This window comes from Sprattus sprattus, assembly GCF_963457725.1.
Source record: "Sprattus sprattus genome assembly, chromosome: 16".
Taxonomy (NCBI): domain Eukaryota; kingdom Metazoa; phylum Chordata; class Actinopteri; order Clupeiformes; family Clupeidae; genus Sprattus; species Sprattus sprattus.
The window spans coordinates 17,406,084-17,424,304 of NC_137914.1; the positions used below are offsets into that span (position 1 = coordinate 17,406,084).

General features: G+C 45.4%; 1 protein-coding gene across 1 annotated transcript in view; it reads right to left on the reverse strand.

Annotated features, from left to right (window-relative positions):
* The window catches only part of LOC308377852 (ERC protein 2), a gene marked incomplete at both ends in the record, with an annotated part of 197,212 nt that extends 179,528 nt beyond the window's left edge, over positions 1-17,684 (reverse strand). The window contains 2 exons of the mRNA XM_080854612.1: positions 2,017-2,454; positions 16,995-17,684. Coding sequence (XP_080710738.1) covers positions 2,017-2,454; positions 16,995-17,684 — 1,128 coding nt within the window. The remainder of the gene's footprint in view (positions 1-2,016; positions 2,455-16,994) is intronic.
* Between the last annotated feature and the right edge of the window lie 537 nt (positions 17,685-18,221).

Here is an 18,221-nt window from a genome sequence, read left to right on the forward strand (position 1 = left end):
GACGTGTCTGACCTGTTGGAGCCTTTCATCTAAACCTGTTAACTCTTTACTAATCTGATCCCTGACCATTCAACACCACTAGTGCAACTCTCAGTGGAAACACTTTTGGAGAAAGGGACAACCTGCTTGACCTTATAATTCACCTCATGAAAGTTATACTTGCTGAACAAGCAAAACTGCCCCCTTAAACACTTTCACTCATGGCACCTTCATTGGTTCTATGCCCTCTCCCCCCCCATCACACCTCTCTCCATTCAGGAGAGGGATGTCAACAAGCTGTTAAAAAGACAGAACCCCCACAAAGCAGCTGGACCAGATGCTGTCTCTCCCTCCACAATAAGGTACTGTGCTGACCAGCTGTCTCCAGTGTTCACAAACATCTTTAACACCTCACTGGCTGAATGTGTGGTACCTGCCTGCTTTAAAACATCCACCATCATCCCCGTTCCGAAAAAGCAGAGGATCACAGGCCTTAATGACTACAGACCAGTCGCCCTGACCTCTGTGGTAATGAAGACCTTCGAGCGCCTCGTGCTGACCCACCTCAAGGCCATCACCAACCATCTCCTTGACCCACTGCAGTTTGCCTACAGAGCCAACAGGTCTGTTGATGACGCAATCAACATGGGACTCCACTACATCCTCCAGCACCTTGATTCCCTCGGCACCTATGCCAGGATCCTGTTTGTTGATTTCAGCTCGGCATTTAACACCATCGCCCCAGCTCTCCTCCAAGACAAGCTAACACAGCTGAACGTGCCTGAGCCCACCTGCAGGTGGATCACTGACTTCCTGTCAGACAGGAAGCAGCGAGTGAGGCTGGGCAAGCTTGTCTCGGAGCCTTGGACCATCAGCACTGGAGCCCCCCAAGGCTGTGTGCTCTCTCCTTTACTTTTCTCCCTCTACACCAACAACTGCACCTCCAGCCACCCCTCTGTTAAACTCATAACATTTGCGGATGACACCACCCTCATTGGATTCATCTCAAATGGGGATGAGGCCGCCTACAGAAATGAAGTCGACAGCCTGGCTTTCTGGTGCAGCCAGAACCACCTGGAGCTGAACGCTTTAAAAACTGTAGAGATGGTAGCAGATTTCAGGAGGAGCCCAGCCCCAACCATCCCCCTCATCATGTGTGACTCCCCAGTTAACATGGTGGAGTCTTTCAGATTCCTGGGAACAGTCATGGCACAAGACCTAAGGTGGGCGGAGAACATCACCTCCAAAATCAAGAAGGCCCAGCAGAGGATGTTCTCCTTCGACAGCTAAAGAGATTCAACATGCCGAAGAAAGTGATGGTGGAATTCTACACAGCCATCATTGAATCCATCCTCACCTCTTCAATAACCATCTGGTTCGCTGCCTCTACTGCAAAGGATAAAAGCCGACTGCAGCGGATCATTCGGTCAGCCGAGAAGGTAATCGGCTGCGACCTGCCGTCTCTTCTAGACCTGTTTCACTTAAGGACCAGCAAGAGAGCAGGGAAGATCATCGCTGATCCTTCTCATCCCGGTCACCACCTATTTCTGTGTCTCCCATCCAGCAGAAGGTTCCGGGCTATTAAGACCAAAACCTCTCGCCACTTGAACAGTTTTTTCCCCACGGCAGTTGGGCTCACAAACAAGCCCCCTGCATCACAATGGGTTTACGTACTCAAACTAACTTGCCCTTCTATGCCCAATTATTTATTATTATCTTAAAAAACATTTGTCCTTTGTTCTTGTTTATGCTTTTTTAATGTTATGGTAAGACTTATGTCTTATGCACCAACCACACCAAGTCAATTTCCTGTATGTGTGAATATACATTAAAAGAATTCTGATTCTGATTCTGATTCTGATTCTGATGCCAAACCTTAAAGGGTCTTCCTGAATGCATGGAATAAATATGAAGATCGCTTGAGGGTTCCACTTCTTCTATTTCTAACGCATAGTTAACATAGTCTCTGAGATCTCTAAGGGCAGGCCCTGCTGAGGCTCATCTTGGCAGACTAGTCTCATTTTTGTCTCGTCTCACCTCCCTCAGGTGCAGGTTTTCCTTCTCCTTCTGCTCCAGGAAGATCTCCAGGTGGCCCAGCTGCTCCTCTGCCTCTCTGCGGCCCCGCAGCCCACCACCGCCTCCCCCCTCCCCGTCCGCCAGGCCGCCGAGCCCCTTGCTCTGGAGCATCTCCAGCAGCTTCTTGATGGACTCGTCTCGCGAGCCCAGCGTCTGCTTCTGGCTGTCGATGCGCAGCTCCATCTCCTCCAGGGTCTTGCGCAGCAGGAAGAGCTCCTTGGCCTGCCGCTCGTGCTCCAGCTGCAGCCGCTGGAAGTTCTCCTCGGTGGGCTCCACAGGGTGCAGGCGCTCGGGGCTCATGCCTCCGCCACCGCGGCGGCTCTCCTGCTGGAGCAGCTGGTTCAGGTCCCGCTGCGTGCGCAGCTCGTCCTGCAGGGCCCCGATGGTCATCTGCAGGTGCTGGTAATGCCATAGCACCAGAGAGCGAGAGGTGGAGAGAGAGGAAGACGAGAACATAGTGAGGCAATGATACTGAGAGTGGAAGAGAGCACTTTAGAGGCATTTAGTTCCTGTAGTCAATATAAATGTCTAAACAAACAACAAACAAAACAGGGGAAGGTTGAGTGTGGAATACAGTTCAGTTCTTTTCTATTTTAGTTCAATTCATTCTAGAGTAACTTTAAAGAGTGTAGCACATCTGAGAACTGTCATCATTTGAGGTCTATCGATTGCTACACTAGAACTGGAGGGACATACAGCTGAGGGTCCACGAGCGAGCCGTTTGAAAAGAAATTAGACAAGAAATAGTTATACATAAACAAACCACAATGAACATGTACATCTCTACATACAGAAAAAAAAACCTTCATTACAAGCTCAAAGAATAAAAAAGAGCTTAGCTTAAAACAATAGCTGAGACAGTGACAGTGGCTATGTTGACACTACGGACCACAGACGAACAGAACACTATTGAACAAACCTTAGCTCTTCTGGGGTCCAGTGACTTCAGCAGAGAATCGATACATGAAGGAAACAGTAAACAGAACCAAAGAAATCTGGTAAAACAAGAGAGCAGCAAAGAAAAAGAAAACAGCACAGCCATGCAAAAGATAATTTAAAGAAGCAAGATATATACGTAGCAACATAAAACCTCTTTATATGAATGAAGCTAATCAATAAATCATGCAAAGCAAAAGACAAAGTATTGACATGTTTTATTTCATTGAGAAGAGTGTTTCAAGCAAGGGGTATGTGATTTTCAGTGTTATAATGATCCTATAATTAATTCCCAGTATGAACAGTATAAAGTCATGTCTAAAAGGAAATTTCCGTGGAGAAAGTCCACAAATCAAAGTAATGTTTGAGGTGTCAGAAGTGAACTACGGTTAAACGAGCAATGGTGAGTGGCAGGGCAAACTGAATTTGGCAGCACACATTGTTGTGACAATAACGTGTGAAGAGTTCCATCTTTACAAAGGAAAAGACTATGAATACAAATGGAGAATTTTCTTCTGCGCAGATTATGAAAGTCTCTGGACTGTGAGTTCAGATTTAAATAGCCTAAACTGTGAATACAAATGAGGAATTTCATTTCAAAGTTCTTACGGAATTTAATGTGATGGCTTCCATTTGTGATTGTGACAACTCTCCTAGCCAGTGCTGTTTTGTGTGGGTTTGCAGTGGGAAGTGAGTGAGACCTGTACGAATGCTGGGACACACTGATATATAGGTGGTCTTACTGCCTCAAAGACCCGTATCCTGAATGAATAACCCAATCAAGGGTTACATGTAATTACATTTGCACTACATCTAAGCACCCACTGGTATGTAGCCTAGATTAGATCAGATTAGATTAGATCAACCAACAGGACTTTAAAGAGACTCATCATACCACCATAGATTAGCACCCAACTGCATGATGCCGCAGCAACCACTGTGAGACATTACTGTCCTCACCCACTGACAGTGAGAGAGAACAGTCCCAGGCCTGCCAACCTTGAAGAAAGTTTTTGAGTACATGGGGAGTTTCAGTTTGGCACGGGCTTTGCAAGCGGTCAATTCCCCACTCACTGCCATATCATCCAGTTATTCAACATAATAAATCAGCGGTGAAGAAAACAATGCAATCATATTTTCTTGACAAAAATTCCATAAATGAAAAGAGATCCTGGCTGCAATAGTAGGAATTATTTGCAAAGTTAGTTAGCAGTCTGTAGTCAAACACCTTTGCAATGGTCACTTAGCCCAAGCAGAGCGATTCAAAGTTATATATATTATAATAACAGGTAGTCTCCGTGGCGTTTGAGTTAACGTTACTGCAGCTAAATTAGCCTACTCCATCAGTTATTCACACCGTAGCCATCTCGTGACCAGGCTAATCACATCGTATGCTAGCTACTACCGCTAAGTTTTTAAACAAATGTATCTGAAGGGTATACCCTTTGAAATGCATCTTCTCGTTAAGTTACCGAACACATGTTTTAACGTTTTATATGCTAACATTACGGTCCCATTTATGTGCTTTATTATTACTCCCCCACTTCCCATTGTACCTCAGCATTGCATTACGCCTTGTTGGATAATAATGTAGTAGTGACCAGACATCCTCTTTTACCCGGACATGTCCTCTTTTCGAGACCAAAATGTTCCGAGATTTTGCCTCGTCGGATATTTGTGTTTCTCTGGGTCTTTCACAAACTAGTTATTACGTCCTTGCAAATTTTGGAAAGGGTATCTTGCTTACTTTTCACCTTCTTGCGCGAGCTCTGACTGTAGAACTGTCATTGGTCAACCAGTGTTGCCAGATTTGATAATTATCCTCCAAATACGATCATTTTGAGCCTTTCACCTCTTTCACAGTACACTCCTCACACACTGGCAGTGTGGTGGAGAGGTGAGAACACAGACGTGCCAAAGAGCTGTATCTTTGCAGCAATCGAGGAGACCCAGGCAGAACCTTCATGTCTATCACCCCACACTCTCTCAGACAGATGTTGTAGGATCTTTTACCACCCCTGGTGAATAAGACCTGCGTTTTATACCTCTTTTTAAGGACAGTCCCTGGTGGCAGTGCAATGGCCCCATCCTTGGCACATTTTGAAGTGCACCCTACTGGAACTAGCATCCACCACATGGTGCCTCTGTCCAGAAGACTCACTAGGCAATGTGACAAACCTGTGCGCTGCTGTGTCGCCTTTACTGATACTCCACATAAAGCTCACTTGTCAAGCCATATCAAAAGCTCATTAGAGTAACACACAAGATAAGAGGTCTCTTGGAACACTTCACAAACATTCACCACATTCTTAACATTAAATGTATACAGACAGCAATGTCACACTCTTCTATTCAGGCCTGTTTAGTCCATCTTAAAAGCCACACAACAATATTATTATACATATATCTATATTATAGATATATGTTGAGAGCTGCATAATATATATCTATATATATGATGAGAGCTGCTGTTTCACAAAATTCTGCTCTTTCCAGGCTGTGCTACCATCAGCCTCCAGCAGATGGCAGTAAAGCTCCTCTCAGCAGCTATCACTTTGTGCACCATCAAGATACAGCAAGTTTAACCATTTTGAATAACTTGCTTTAAAGAGCAACAACTTGTAAAACCGTACCACTATCTTATGCGATACATTACCACATTTTTCTTTCAAAACTCCTACGCTCAAAGAGCATTTTTTTTTTACAGAATATTATGATCGTGCCCCATAAGTTCTAGATTCAACAACCATGTATACAGAGTCGTGCTGCATGTCAGCTAATGACAGATGATTACAGGTGCTAAGTGGCTTATAATGAGTGATGTCAGTGCACCTCCACTTAAATAAATACACAAGTTCATCCCACTCAAAGCGAGGCACTTTTAAGTTTGTGTTAAGACAAGGTGTGCCCTAGGGGGTGACAAAGCATGAGAGGCTATACTGTTATTACAAGTCCACTGTCGAATGTCATCAGCACAGCCATAGTTCAGCCAGATTAAAGCAGTGCTCCGGTGCTGCCTCCTGGCAGGGCGAGCTGCTGACAACAGCACACCATTAAAAAAGGCACTCTGAGCCGCCTGCCTGTCAGTCAGTCAGCAGGGCAGAATACACTTCACTCATCTACCCCATGTAATGCAAATACACTCTTTCACCCCTTCATTACAACTCATATCTCTCGCTCTCTCTGTCTCTAACACACACACACTCACACACACACACACACACACACACACACAAACACACACACACACACACACACACACACACACACACACACACACACACACACACAGAGAGACACACCCTCTCTCTGTCTCTAACACACACACACACACACACACAGGAGAGAGAGAGAGAGAGACACACACTCTCTCTCTCTCACACACACAAACACACACACACAAACCCATACACTTATAAACTGTGCACAGTGTCTACTGACACTGCACAAGAATGCCAGCACATGTGTCTATGCACTCCAATCACACACAAAGAACCACAACAGCACCCCGTGTCCAAACAGTGCACTCCTCTAAATGTGTGTGTGTGTGTGCAGAAGCTTTCTGTGAGCGCAGTGATTGATGATGACATAGTAATTGCACCTAATATACCTCAAATCACAAAGTATGAGCGGTCGCCCCAGGGTCCCTACGTCCATGAGCCTCGAACAAATGAGACAGTGGCCCAAATAATGTTGTCTTGTTGAAGGTGACGCCTCCATTTGTCATGGTCTGGATAATGTATTCAGCTCAAATATTGAATTTTAGATTTTTGTTCTCAAAAGCGAGCGTGGGCTGACGGCACAGCCTGCCAAAATACAACGGCCCCATGCAGCATGCCTAAAAAGCTATTCCAGCTCTTTCTGTGTGAGTGTTTGTGTGTGTGTGTGTGTGTGTGTGTGTGTGTGTGTGTGTGTGTGTGTGTGTGTGTGTGTGTGTGTGTGTGTGTGTGTGTGTGTGTGTGAGTGTGTCAGAGCTTTAAAAGATGTAGAAGCACGGGAAGCAAAGTGTGGTGCTGTATTCTCAATAATCGATTTTGAAGATATCCATCAGTACAGCCGAGGTCCATGGAATAGCAGTATGAAGAGAGTGTAATTTAACATTCACTGATGTATTTCAAACTTCATTTTCAACTGCTCTATCTCTCTCTCTCGCTCGCTCTCTCTCTCTCTCTCTATTTCGGTCTCTTTCTCTCTCTCTGCCTCTCTCAGAACTCTCAGCTGAGAATATTCCTCCCATCTGAAGGCTCCCAGTGGAAAGTGTAAATAGGAGGAACTGAGACAACTTAAACTTTTTCTCTTTATCTCTTTGCCCCCCTCACCCCCGACATCCCTTCCCCACCTCTTTCATTTCCTTAACTCTGCCCTACTCTCATCCGCTCTCGCCTAGTTAACCCTGAAACCTACAGACATACCCCAGTTTGTCAACATTGTGTGAGGGAGGTTTGATTTCTCCCTAGGAATCTTAAACACATGAGTGGAGTGCTGCTGGCATTATTGTCATTAATTCATTTGAGCAGACATCTTTAATCCAAATGGTAAGGCTTTCCTAACAAACAGAATACAAGTTTGGTTAATACAGAATACAGGTTTGTTCCTTCTGAATGTGTGCTCTGTGGGTACTAAACCCATGACGTTGGTGATCTTAGCACCTTGATCTAAGTGGAGCTACAGACACACAGGGCCATTGTCTTTGTTCACTCCCATCCGCCTATTAAATATTCAAGCTCCACAGTTAGCGCTTTGTGCCACCTCTTCTCTATTCACTTAAAAAACAATTAAAACAAATGGCCTGTTACCTATTTTCAGCCAGGCTTGATTTAAAAAGAAACAGAAAACAAAGCAAAAATAAAACGGTTGCTCGTGGCAACAAGTCATGATGGTGACAAGTCCAGCATGTGTGTGTGTGTGTGTGTGTGTGTGTGTGTGTGTGTGTGTGTGTGTGTGTGTGTGTGTGTGTGTGTGTGTTTGTGTGTGTGAGTTCTGCTATCTGGTACTGGCATCGCGAGCAGCATATTGCAATGCTCATCTCATGTCAGTGCACTGAGCCTGCACGTCACAGTTGCCAGGAAGCAGATGGCCTGGTTCAGAGGCGACTCATGGCGTCACCCGGGCCACAACACACTGAAGCAAAAGGTGACATTTATTATTCTAATGTATCCTCACAGCCCTCTGTACCCTCCCCTATTAAGCAGAGCTGTGTGCACATCACAAGGATCTGCTGAGGTGTCCAGTAGGCAGGTCTACATGTACAACACAGGCAGACCAATGGCTTTAAATGAGGTAGTCAACACAGGAATGGGATAAATGGCTGACTTAGGAGGAGACTAGAACTGCAGGTGGTCAAGGTGAAAGCGTCTGACAAATTAATTATATATTTCCTAGGAAGTGCTAATCAACATCAATATGTAAGTAGGTATGTATGGAGAGAGAGACAGAGAGAGAGAGAGAGAGAGAGAGAGAGAAAGAGAGCGGGAGTGAGAGAGAGTCCATGCATTGACAAGACAATTGTAAAGGTACACTGTGTACCATAGTACATTAGTTAGTACACAGAACATTACCTAAGGTACATTAGTTCAGGCAGGCTGACACAGACGTGACACAGACGTATACATCCTCCTCCCAGGAGAGAGGCATCTGCTGTCACACCATGAGAGGAGTGTGAGGAGCAGGGAAGGTGGGAAAGGCTGTGTGGATCATGTACAGGTATAAGAAAGGGGGATGATAAAGAGATAGAAAAGAAAAAGAAAAAAAAGAAGAATTTAATGGATGAGGATGAGGGACTGAAGTAAGCTGTAGCACAATAATCGTTCCTCTCATGAAGTGAACTCTCATTAAAAAGACATTGAATTTTAAATTAGAAAACTCACGCAGGAGCTCTCTCTCTTTCACACACACACAAACACACACATTGTTATTTCTCTTTGTAAGAGAATAAATTGATGTGAATGCGTACGTCTGCTCTGTGGGACACAAACTGGCACGTGATGACAACCGTGGTTTATTGTGTTGAGCTTAGTTATCTCGGCAGACTCCCGGCATAATGCAGCTCTGATGAAGGCACATTAAAGCACAGCGAGATACATCAACACCATCAACTCCGGCCTCATCTCACAGTCAAAGAACACAAAAACAGCACAGCACAGGGAAAAGAGAGCCGTGATGTCTCCATCATTTTGAAATCACATCTAATCGTATCTCATCTCATCTCATCAAGAACATTCGGCTCTGCCACTGCTCAGCCTTCACACTTAGTCAGTGAGGCACGAATTTAGCTCAGAAGTCTGAAGACGTGTCCCAGAAGTGTCATCATCTGAGAATGACTATGGGATCGAAACGTTGCAAGTGATACATCACTTGGGATAGTCAACTGTGTACCGCACCTTACCTTGCTCCTTTCTATAATCTGAGGCTGAAGCATACAGTGAAATTGCCACTAAACATGCCACTTCAGGGTCAGTGAGAAGCACTGAGCTCAAACTTCACTCAGCAAGGACCACAGGCTTTCTTAAAGGGGAAGACATTTATCCTCAGGGACATGCAGCCTAAAAGTGTCATGGAGCCAAAAAATAATATCAACTTTAAATGGATGCATTTAGCAACAGCTTTGCTGCTTAATCAGTCTAATCCTACCGTATGTTTGTATGCTGGTCAAATGCTGAATTGAAATGATGCATGCAAATTTGACATTTGAAAGCAAATTTGACATTTCTCTCCTCAATGATCCTTTTTGACCAATGACATGGGGACATAATAAACCTCTCTCCCACTTGGTTATCACATACGCCAGATCAGTGGTGTGGCATCAGGCGACTGGCACTCCATTTTGTGCCTGGAGCAAAGAGCAGGGCACTGTCCAAATGGCATACTTCCTGCTCTCAGAAGCACTAGCTGAGCAACTTCCACGGAGATGAATGACTCATCGCTCCCTCTGTGTAATGTCCCATACAAACCATACCACACCTCACTTTGGACCCAGAGGATCTATAGTGAACTGTATATTGCATTTAGCATCTTAGAGGTTTGTGTGCACTGTAGCACAGGACTAGGAGATAGCCGAAACACTGTCACTTAATGGCTCAGTGCCTTTTATTATGTACTCAGTTATTATCCAGAATGCTTAAAAAGCTTCTGTGCGATCTATTTCAGTACACACAGGACCGGTGTGTGCTGGGGCGCTATCAGTCGTGCACCTCCATGCCTCTTCATAGGGAGTTTGTTGCTGATCCAAACTGGGGGAAGCTTGGAGGGCAGCCGTCCACACACCTACAGAGAGGACTCTCAGCTAACAGCACCTTCTGTCGTTCGTGGCCCTCATAGCACAAAGAGTGTACAGTACACACACGCACACACAGACACACACACAATCGTACACACACACATACACACACACGCACACACAGACACACACACAATCGTACACACACACATACACACACAGGCACATGCACACGCACACACACACACACACACACACACACACACACACACACACACACACACACATTCACACACACACACACACACACACACACACACACACACATACACATACACATGCACATACAAATACACACACGCACACACACACACACTCACATACACACACATACACACACACACACACACACAGGCACACACAGACATACACAGACACACTTCAACAGATACTTTTAAAAAAAAAGTTATTCTTCAGAGACTTTCTTCGTCTCCTGAAGCAATATTCCTTCAGTCAGACTGACAGAGCTTTGCGGTATAAATGGCAGGACACTGCACACTGTGTACACTGGTGCCTACTCTGCCAAGTGAATATGGAAATCTGTACTTGGCATCTCAGTGCGGACCGGACGAGACCAACACGGCGAAGAAACACCCAGTCCCCCGTGTTCTTCTCCAAGAGGACGAGCGTGCGAAAGAACACCGCTCTTTTTTCCTTGATGCTCCAAAAGCATCCTTTTAACCTCACAACAGATCGAGAAGAAACTAGGCCATGGCTGAACGTACTACCAGGGGGTCAAAACTACAGAGGCCACAGAGAGACAAAAAGCACAGAAGCACCTGGTGAGGGAGCCAGGGCCCCCAGATGAAAGGGGAAGACATGACTTTCTGGAACTAAGAGCTGGTCGAGAACATTTCTTTGTTGGGCTCACACAGGAGCTCTGTGTACTAGGGCCTGATGTCAGACTGTTAGTTGTGGAGCACTTTTTAAGTATTTATGAAAAGAAGTGGATCTTTTGTTTTGCCGGATGAGTAAGCCCTTTACTTTTCTTTCGTCAGTATGGTGAATTATTCTTATTTTGTGAGGAAAAAAGAAACAGGGTAGCTATTTCAAAAACCTCAATCTTTGAGCACGTCAAAGAAGGATGAAAATGACAAAAAGACCTGAAAGACTAAACAAACCTCTGCTATCACACCAATGTCAAATCATATTCAGAAATAACTGCTTTTCCACTTTGTATTTGAAAAGAAGTGATTAAAACCACCAAACATAATTACTGCCTATTTTCTTCACCGTGTCAGAGGAAAAAGCTTTTGTGGCCACTTGAAAGGTTTCCTTGTTTGCTTGTCATTTGTGTACTCTGTACTCTGAGCACAGAGCACAGGGGAAAGAAGCTAATGGAAGGAGGGCACGTGTGCATGTGAGTATGTGTGTGTTCTCTACATATAAGTGCATCCTAAATATGAGTGCTTTTTGGAGAAACTCCATGCATTCCTGGGTCACGCGGACACACCAAAACGGCTGAAACAGGTGGAATACCAGGAAAAGCAATGGCTTGAAGTCGTTGGACTCAATTCCTGACGATGTCTGACATGTTTCTTTCCCTGCAGGGTTGCATAAAATCTTTCTGGTTACTGCACTAAACAAAAGCACCAGCTTCAGCCTCCAGTAACTGTTTGCTCTTTTAAAATCGCTGGACAGTGCTGTTCCTCTGTCAATGCTCCTGTCAAAATCTCCCCATCCACTCCTCGACTCTCTAGGTACCCCCACCCCCCCCACCCCCCCCCCCCCCCACACACACACACACACACACATACACACACACACACACACACACAAACCACCCCCACCACCTCACCATCTGTGGTGATGCATCACTGGGAAGTGTCTGTGTGTCTGCTGCTACACTGAACAAGAGCCTTGATCAAATGTTCCTTCGTCGCTGATCACACCTCTCATTCTGAACATTTAGCCCAAGGTCTCTCTTTTTTAATTTCTTGCCAGAGAGCCTCTTTTGAGAAAATATCATTTGACGCTTAATCTTTCACCCTCACATACTGTACCTTCATAAAGAATACCAGCGGCAACCTAACTCTCATTACAGTCATCACAACAATCACGGCGCTTAGAGGCAGCTCAGATGTTCAATACTGCCATTTTTTGCACTCTGCTTTCCTGCACTGGGAAAAACAATGAGAGACTGGGTTATTTTCCTGTCGCTGGCGCTAGAGCTTGAGGGTGTCCTCACAGGCAGCTGATGTTAGCACTACACTTAACCCTGGGCGGTGAGTCCAACCTCATTACTGCCTCGCGCCAGGAGCGCCTCTCAAGCCTGCGAGACACACTTGAGCACTAATCTGCCTCAACTCCGCCTCAAGTGCCCACAAAAGGCTGCCATGACTGAGACCGAGCCACCCACGGCACCTGAGAACAAGTTTAGAGCAGCCTGTTTAATACGATGAATCTCTTGAGATTTCAAATGCAAATAACAAGCTTTTTCTCTCTCTCTCTTTCCCAAAAGTTGAATACTCATCATAAGACACAAATGCTTCTGCACAATTAGCATATAAATGCCTTCATTGTGTAAGACATTAGTCATATTATTGATGCAGCTTTTTTCTTTTTTTAATGGTGGTTCTATTTTCTGCCTGGTCTGTCTGTCTGTCCACCGTGGCCTGAGGGTCTGTTCTGATGGTGCAGAGACCGACTGAAGAGGATAGAGGAGAGCAGAGGAGCAAGTGCTTGCTTCATCGCATCGAGGCAGAAATCATTCCAAAATGTCTCTGAGGAAAAGTGTGGTGTTATTGACGTAACACAATGTTTTGTCTTTGTTCTCCTCAGAGGTCTCAGAGTTTGCATAAAGAGTGCTCTTCCATGGGCGGCTGCACGGAAGGGAACAACTGTGCTCTAAAACATTGATGGCCGGCCAATCGCAGAGATTCACAGAGAGAGGAAGTCAGGCGTGAGAGGGTGGCGGTGCAGGGAATTTCACTTCAGTGGCAGTAAAAAGGTATGACTTAACACTTCCAACACGGAGCTGGCCCGTGGGGCAGTTGGTGGTATTTTTAGGCATTGCATTTAAAAGTTGCATTTGTCCTACAGACATAAACCTAACACCCTGAGAAACCTTGAATGTTCTCCTATACAAATATATGCAGTTCGAAACGAAGAAATAAATTAGCACTTTGTAAGGAGAATAGAGCTTAAGCCTTGCACATTTCTCTCTCTGAGCGTGAAAGCACTCTGACTGGCCCACCCAATTTCCTGTATACACAAGGCCGCATGTAAAAACATTGCATACGACCTGAAGAGATACAACATGGCGAAACCGATCTATGCTGCTGAAGCTTTGGAGGAGCTTGTCAGCGAGGAGGAAACCCCGTCCTCGGATGAAAGTGGTGACGATATGGAAGATGAACAAATGCACTTTGAGCTTCGTCTTGACCCCGCGGAGGATATTCGTGTCGAGTAAGTTTTATTCGTTTGACTAGCTCTTGTAGTGAATTCTGTTCATTAACTTATAGGGAGTAAAACGCATGTCATTATGCTGAATTATGCTGAGTTGAATGGAATATTATAGGCTGCTACTGTTTGCATAGCGATTAAATTACTTTATGATGCCAAGACTATTATATAGTGATATAATGATGATATACGGCTACATGATAATGATATACGGCTACATATATCAACGATTGTTTTCGACGGTGCAAGTTTGTTGTCTGTGGTGAAATTAGTAAAACATTGGTGACTATATTGCAGCCAGTGATGTAAAAAGTGTGGTAAGTCATTAGGGTTATTATGACGCTTATGGTAGGTGTGAATCGAAACTAGTCAGGTGTAAGTGATCGAGACTGGTGTTATTACAGAGCTAGAATTATGTGTTACAATGCCTGAACATAAAATGAAAGAGCAACTGTTTTTTCACTGGCAGAGGTGATGGCAAGAAACAGATACCAAACAATATCCTGGAAAGTGCACATGAGTGACCCAAGCGAGGACAGGGTGAATGATGCAAAGAGGGGAACCTCAGCACATGATAAACTGTTCAGGCTCAAACCCCTCATGTACACCATCCAGAATGCATGCAAGGCATTCTATCATTCCATTGCGGTGGATGAGCGTATGGTGGCTTCTAAAGGACATACTATGAGCCAGTACTACACAACACAGCACAGAACTTTGAAGTGGTACAGGAAAATCTTTCTTCACTTCCTGGACATTGCTGCAACAAATGCACACCTTCTACACAAAGAACTCATGCAGGACATGCAGAAGAATAGCATGACCCACAAGGCTTTCCTTGAGGAGCTCACTGCTCAGCTGTGTGATGTGACAATGAAAACAGAAAAGGCTCCTCTAAAGAATGCCAGCAATACTCACAAGCCATTGTGTGGGCCTCGTGCTTACCAAAAGGTCTGTGCATATTGCAGGACACAGGGAAAGCAAGTCAAAACCCCATGGATGTGCAAAGTATGTGATGTCCACCTTTGCCTTCTACCTGAGAGAAATTGTTATGATGCTTGGCATCCATAGGCCAGATTTTTATACTACTTTTGCACTCATTGTTTAATGGGCACCTACTTGTATGCACCTTCTTTTATGTACCTAATTAAATGCACCTACTTATATAAACCTGGCTTGTTTGCACTTTCTTGTATGCACTTTCAAAACTGATGGTTGTGGGGGATAGATAGCCACAATGACATTCCAGGACCATTGACAGGTAGGCCATAATGGGGAGGGACACTCACAGGGCAGTTTACACCTATCTCATCAATATGCATAGTGGTTTAGGTGAAAAAAAGGTCACTTTCTAATTTACTTATAATTAGTATAGAAACCACACACACTTTCTGAATGCTGAATCTTCTAAAATGTTTCTCATTTACCACCTGGGCTTCCCTAAGTACACAACAGTCAACAGCACGCTCTCAAAATATCATTCAACCTCAGCCATAAGGCTCAGAGAAGCCAAAGACAATCAAGGAGACAATAGAAGTTGATCATCAGCTCTCTGGAGGTACATAGTCTGGTATGTTTCTCAGAGCCCAAGCCCTTTTTTTGTTATGAATGCCTTTGACTAGGACACTGCCTTTTACTCCACATTCCTTGTATCAGTGCTTTCTTTCATATGGTAAAAGTTTTCAAGCTCAGGCTATTATAAATCCACAGAATGCAAAGGAATACTTATTTTGTAACTAGAAAATCTACATGGAGCACCTGATTAAATCCCTCACAGTCAACACTAGTGCTATAATTCTGCTATAAAAGTGGTATAATTACTTTAAAGGGATCAGAAATCTGGCTCAACAGGCTTTAGACACAGATACTCAGGAGAGATTTGAGGAACCGGTAGCATCACATAACTCCAGGATGTGCTACAATAAGGACAAACTCTGCAACATATGACTATTTACCTTAGGATTCAGAGTTGCATAGATACTGAGAGCTGAAAAGGATAGATCATCCAGAAGAAGAGGCTAATGAAGCACTTTCAAACAAAGCATTGTTATATGAAAAATTAAGAAAAAAACTTCTCAATATGTCATCTTTCAATTCTGCGACATTTCTTGATCAGTGCATGTAATGACACAACCCTCACAATTTTTCTCCAATTAATGTATCAACACTTAACAAGGTGTTTGTTTTCCTGTCTTTACACATTGGGCCAGCCTGCCATGTGGGAATATGTAGGGGCACTGCTGGGCAGACAGAGCCTCTGGGCATCTCTGGCTTCCTATCATGCTGCTGCTGTCTGCCGGTTAGTCTGAGGAGGGAGCAGCTCAGTGAAGGAGGATGCGGAGAGACAGACAGTCACTCCAGGACAACACGATTAGAGTGCAGATTTATGCCATGTTCAGCTCTGAGAGAGGCTAATTGAGAGTCGTGGAAGAGGGAACCCTGCTCCCAAACCTCCACAGGCCAGACAAATGAACAGAGTACAAGCGCAATAACACATTCATATCCACAACACAAACAAACACACACACACAAACAGCTCAATATATATTTTCAAATGGCCTGAAAAACACACAGCAACAACTCAATAAAAATGAAACGGGTGACCCTAGATATTCAGATACGCAGAATCACAAAGCAGTGTCATGGAGACAGTAGCATGTAAGGTGTTGACAACTGTCTGTCAGTTACAGAGAAAAAATGCTGCTTCAACTCAAAACCAATCAGCTAATCATTCTGAAACTTTCCGTTTTTGTTTCGCCCCCCTCTTTGGTTCTTAAAATCACTAACCCAATATCTGGGACCTGAAGGAACACAGTCCTGCCTGGTACGTTTCTATAGCAACGCCACCGGCGAGAGAAATGGCGTCTGGCACTGAGAAGACACAGGGCTGCTTCTCCGGGGAAAACAGCCGCCTGTGAGCAGCCGGAGAGCGCCTGTCTCACTCTCCAATATCCTGACAGCCAATCCCCACAGAGAGTGACCTGTACTTACTTACAGGAGCAAGACGAGACCTTTCTGTGTTTTACTTCCCAGAATCCCTCTGATGTTCATAGGGACATGTAATTAATCTTCACCAGGATTTTTTTGCAAGAAAGTAAGGAAACGTGCGCAACTACAGTGGACCTGACATTTAAGCGCAGCTGCTTGATTTATAAGTGAAACTGAGACAATTTCCTAAAAGATTTTTTGGGGTGTTTCTGCTGTTCCATAAGCTCAATCATCTTCATGAACACAATGTGTGTGTGTGTGTGTGTGTGTGTGTGTGTGTGTGTGTGTGTGCGTACGTGTGCGTGTGCGTGGACAAACATCCCCACATACTCACCTGGTTCTCGTCCTGGCCCACCCTCATTTGCTCCCTCAGCACGGAGGTGTGTCCGGACTCGTCCTTGCGCAGGCTCCTCTCCTTCTTCAGCTCGGGACTCCAGAAGTTCTTGATGCTGTTCATGGACGATCCCAGCTGGTTGTCCTTCACGTCCAGCTCCTGCCTCAGCAGCTCGTTCTCCCGCTGCATCTCGCGCAGCTGCGTGTGCATGTCCAGTAGGGGGCTCTCCGAGCCCGTCGAGCTCCGCACGGCCTGCCGCAGCAGCGGCGACGTCGCCCCCCCCTGCTGGTGCAGCGAGTGCAGCGAGTGCAGGTGCATGGTGTCGCTGTCCCTGTAGCTGGCCGACTCCATGTTGATGTTAGGGCTGCTGCCCATGGCCGTGGTCCTGTTGCTGTATGACACCCGGTTGGTGGCTCGGCCCAGGGTCATGGTGCCCTTGGGGTAGGCGGTGGAGCCCACAGCGTCGTGATCGCTGAGGTAGACAGGCCCGGCGGTGGCATAAGCGGCATTCAGGGACTGGATGTTCTCCATGGAGAGGGTCTTTCCTCCACCTCCACCTCCTACCCCGGCACCACTGATGACCCCGCTTCCCCCCAAGCGCCGGTGGCCCAGACGAGGGGACTTTGGCAGGCGGGGCGAACGGGCAGGGCTGCCCTCAGCGTGCCCGACGGAGCGGGCGCTCCCGTACATCTCGTCTCCTCTCGTTTCAGGCCCCTTTGAGATTCTATTCTGCTTTCTCACTAGAGGATTATTACAGAGAGATTAACTCGATATGGTGGGGGCGGTATGAAGCATAAAAGCCGCCGAGCAGAGGGGATTGTTTGATCGTTTCTTTTTATTGCCTCATTTGTAAGGGGTTGGTAAAGGTTTGTAAGGGATCTTCTGGGCAACAGGCAGGTCAAAGCAGCACAATAATGTATAACTATCTAATCTTTAAGGCATGTGTCATGTACACTAGCCTGCATTACATATCCACATTTTGGCCTCATATAGGCGTCTTGTGTGGTCTCACTCTGTTGTGCTAAGTGGCAAAGTGTGATGAATTCTGCGTGACACGTCTAAGCTTTGGCCCATTTGCTTCCAAGAGCCGGTTATTGCTGCGCAACCTGCAGCAGCCCCCGCCGGCATCTTCAATATGTCTGGGGAACAGGACAGAGAAGAGGATGGAGAGAGATAGATAGATAGAGAGAGAGAGCGAGAGAGAGAAAAGGAAAACATAATTGATGT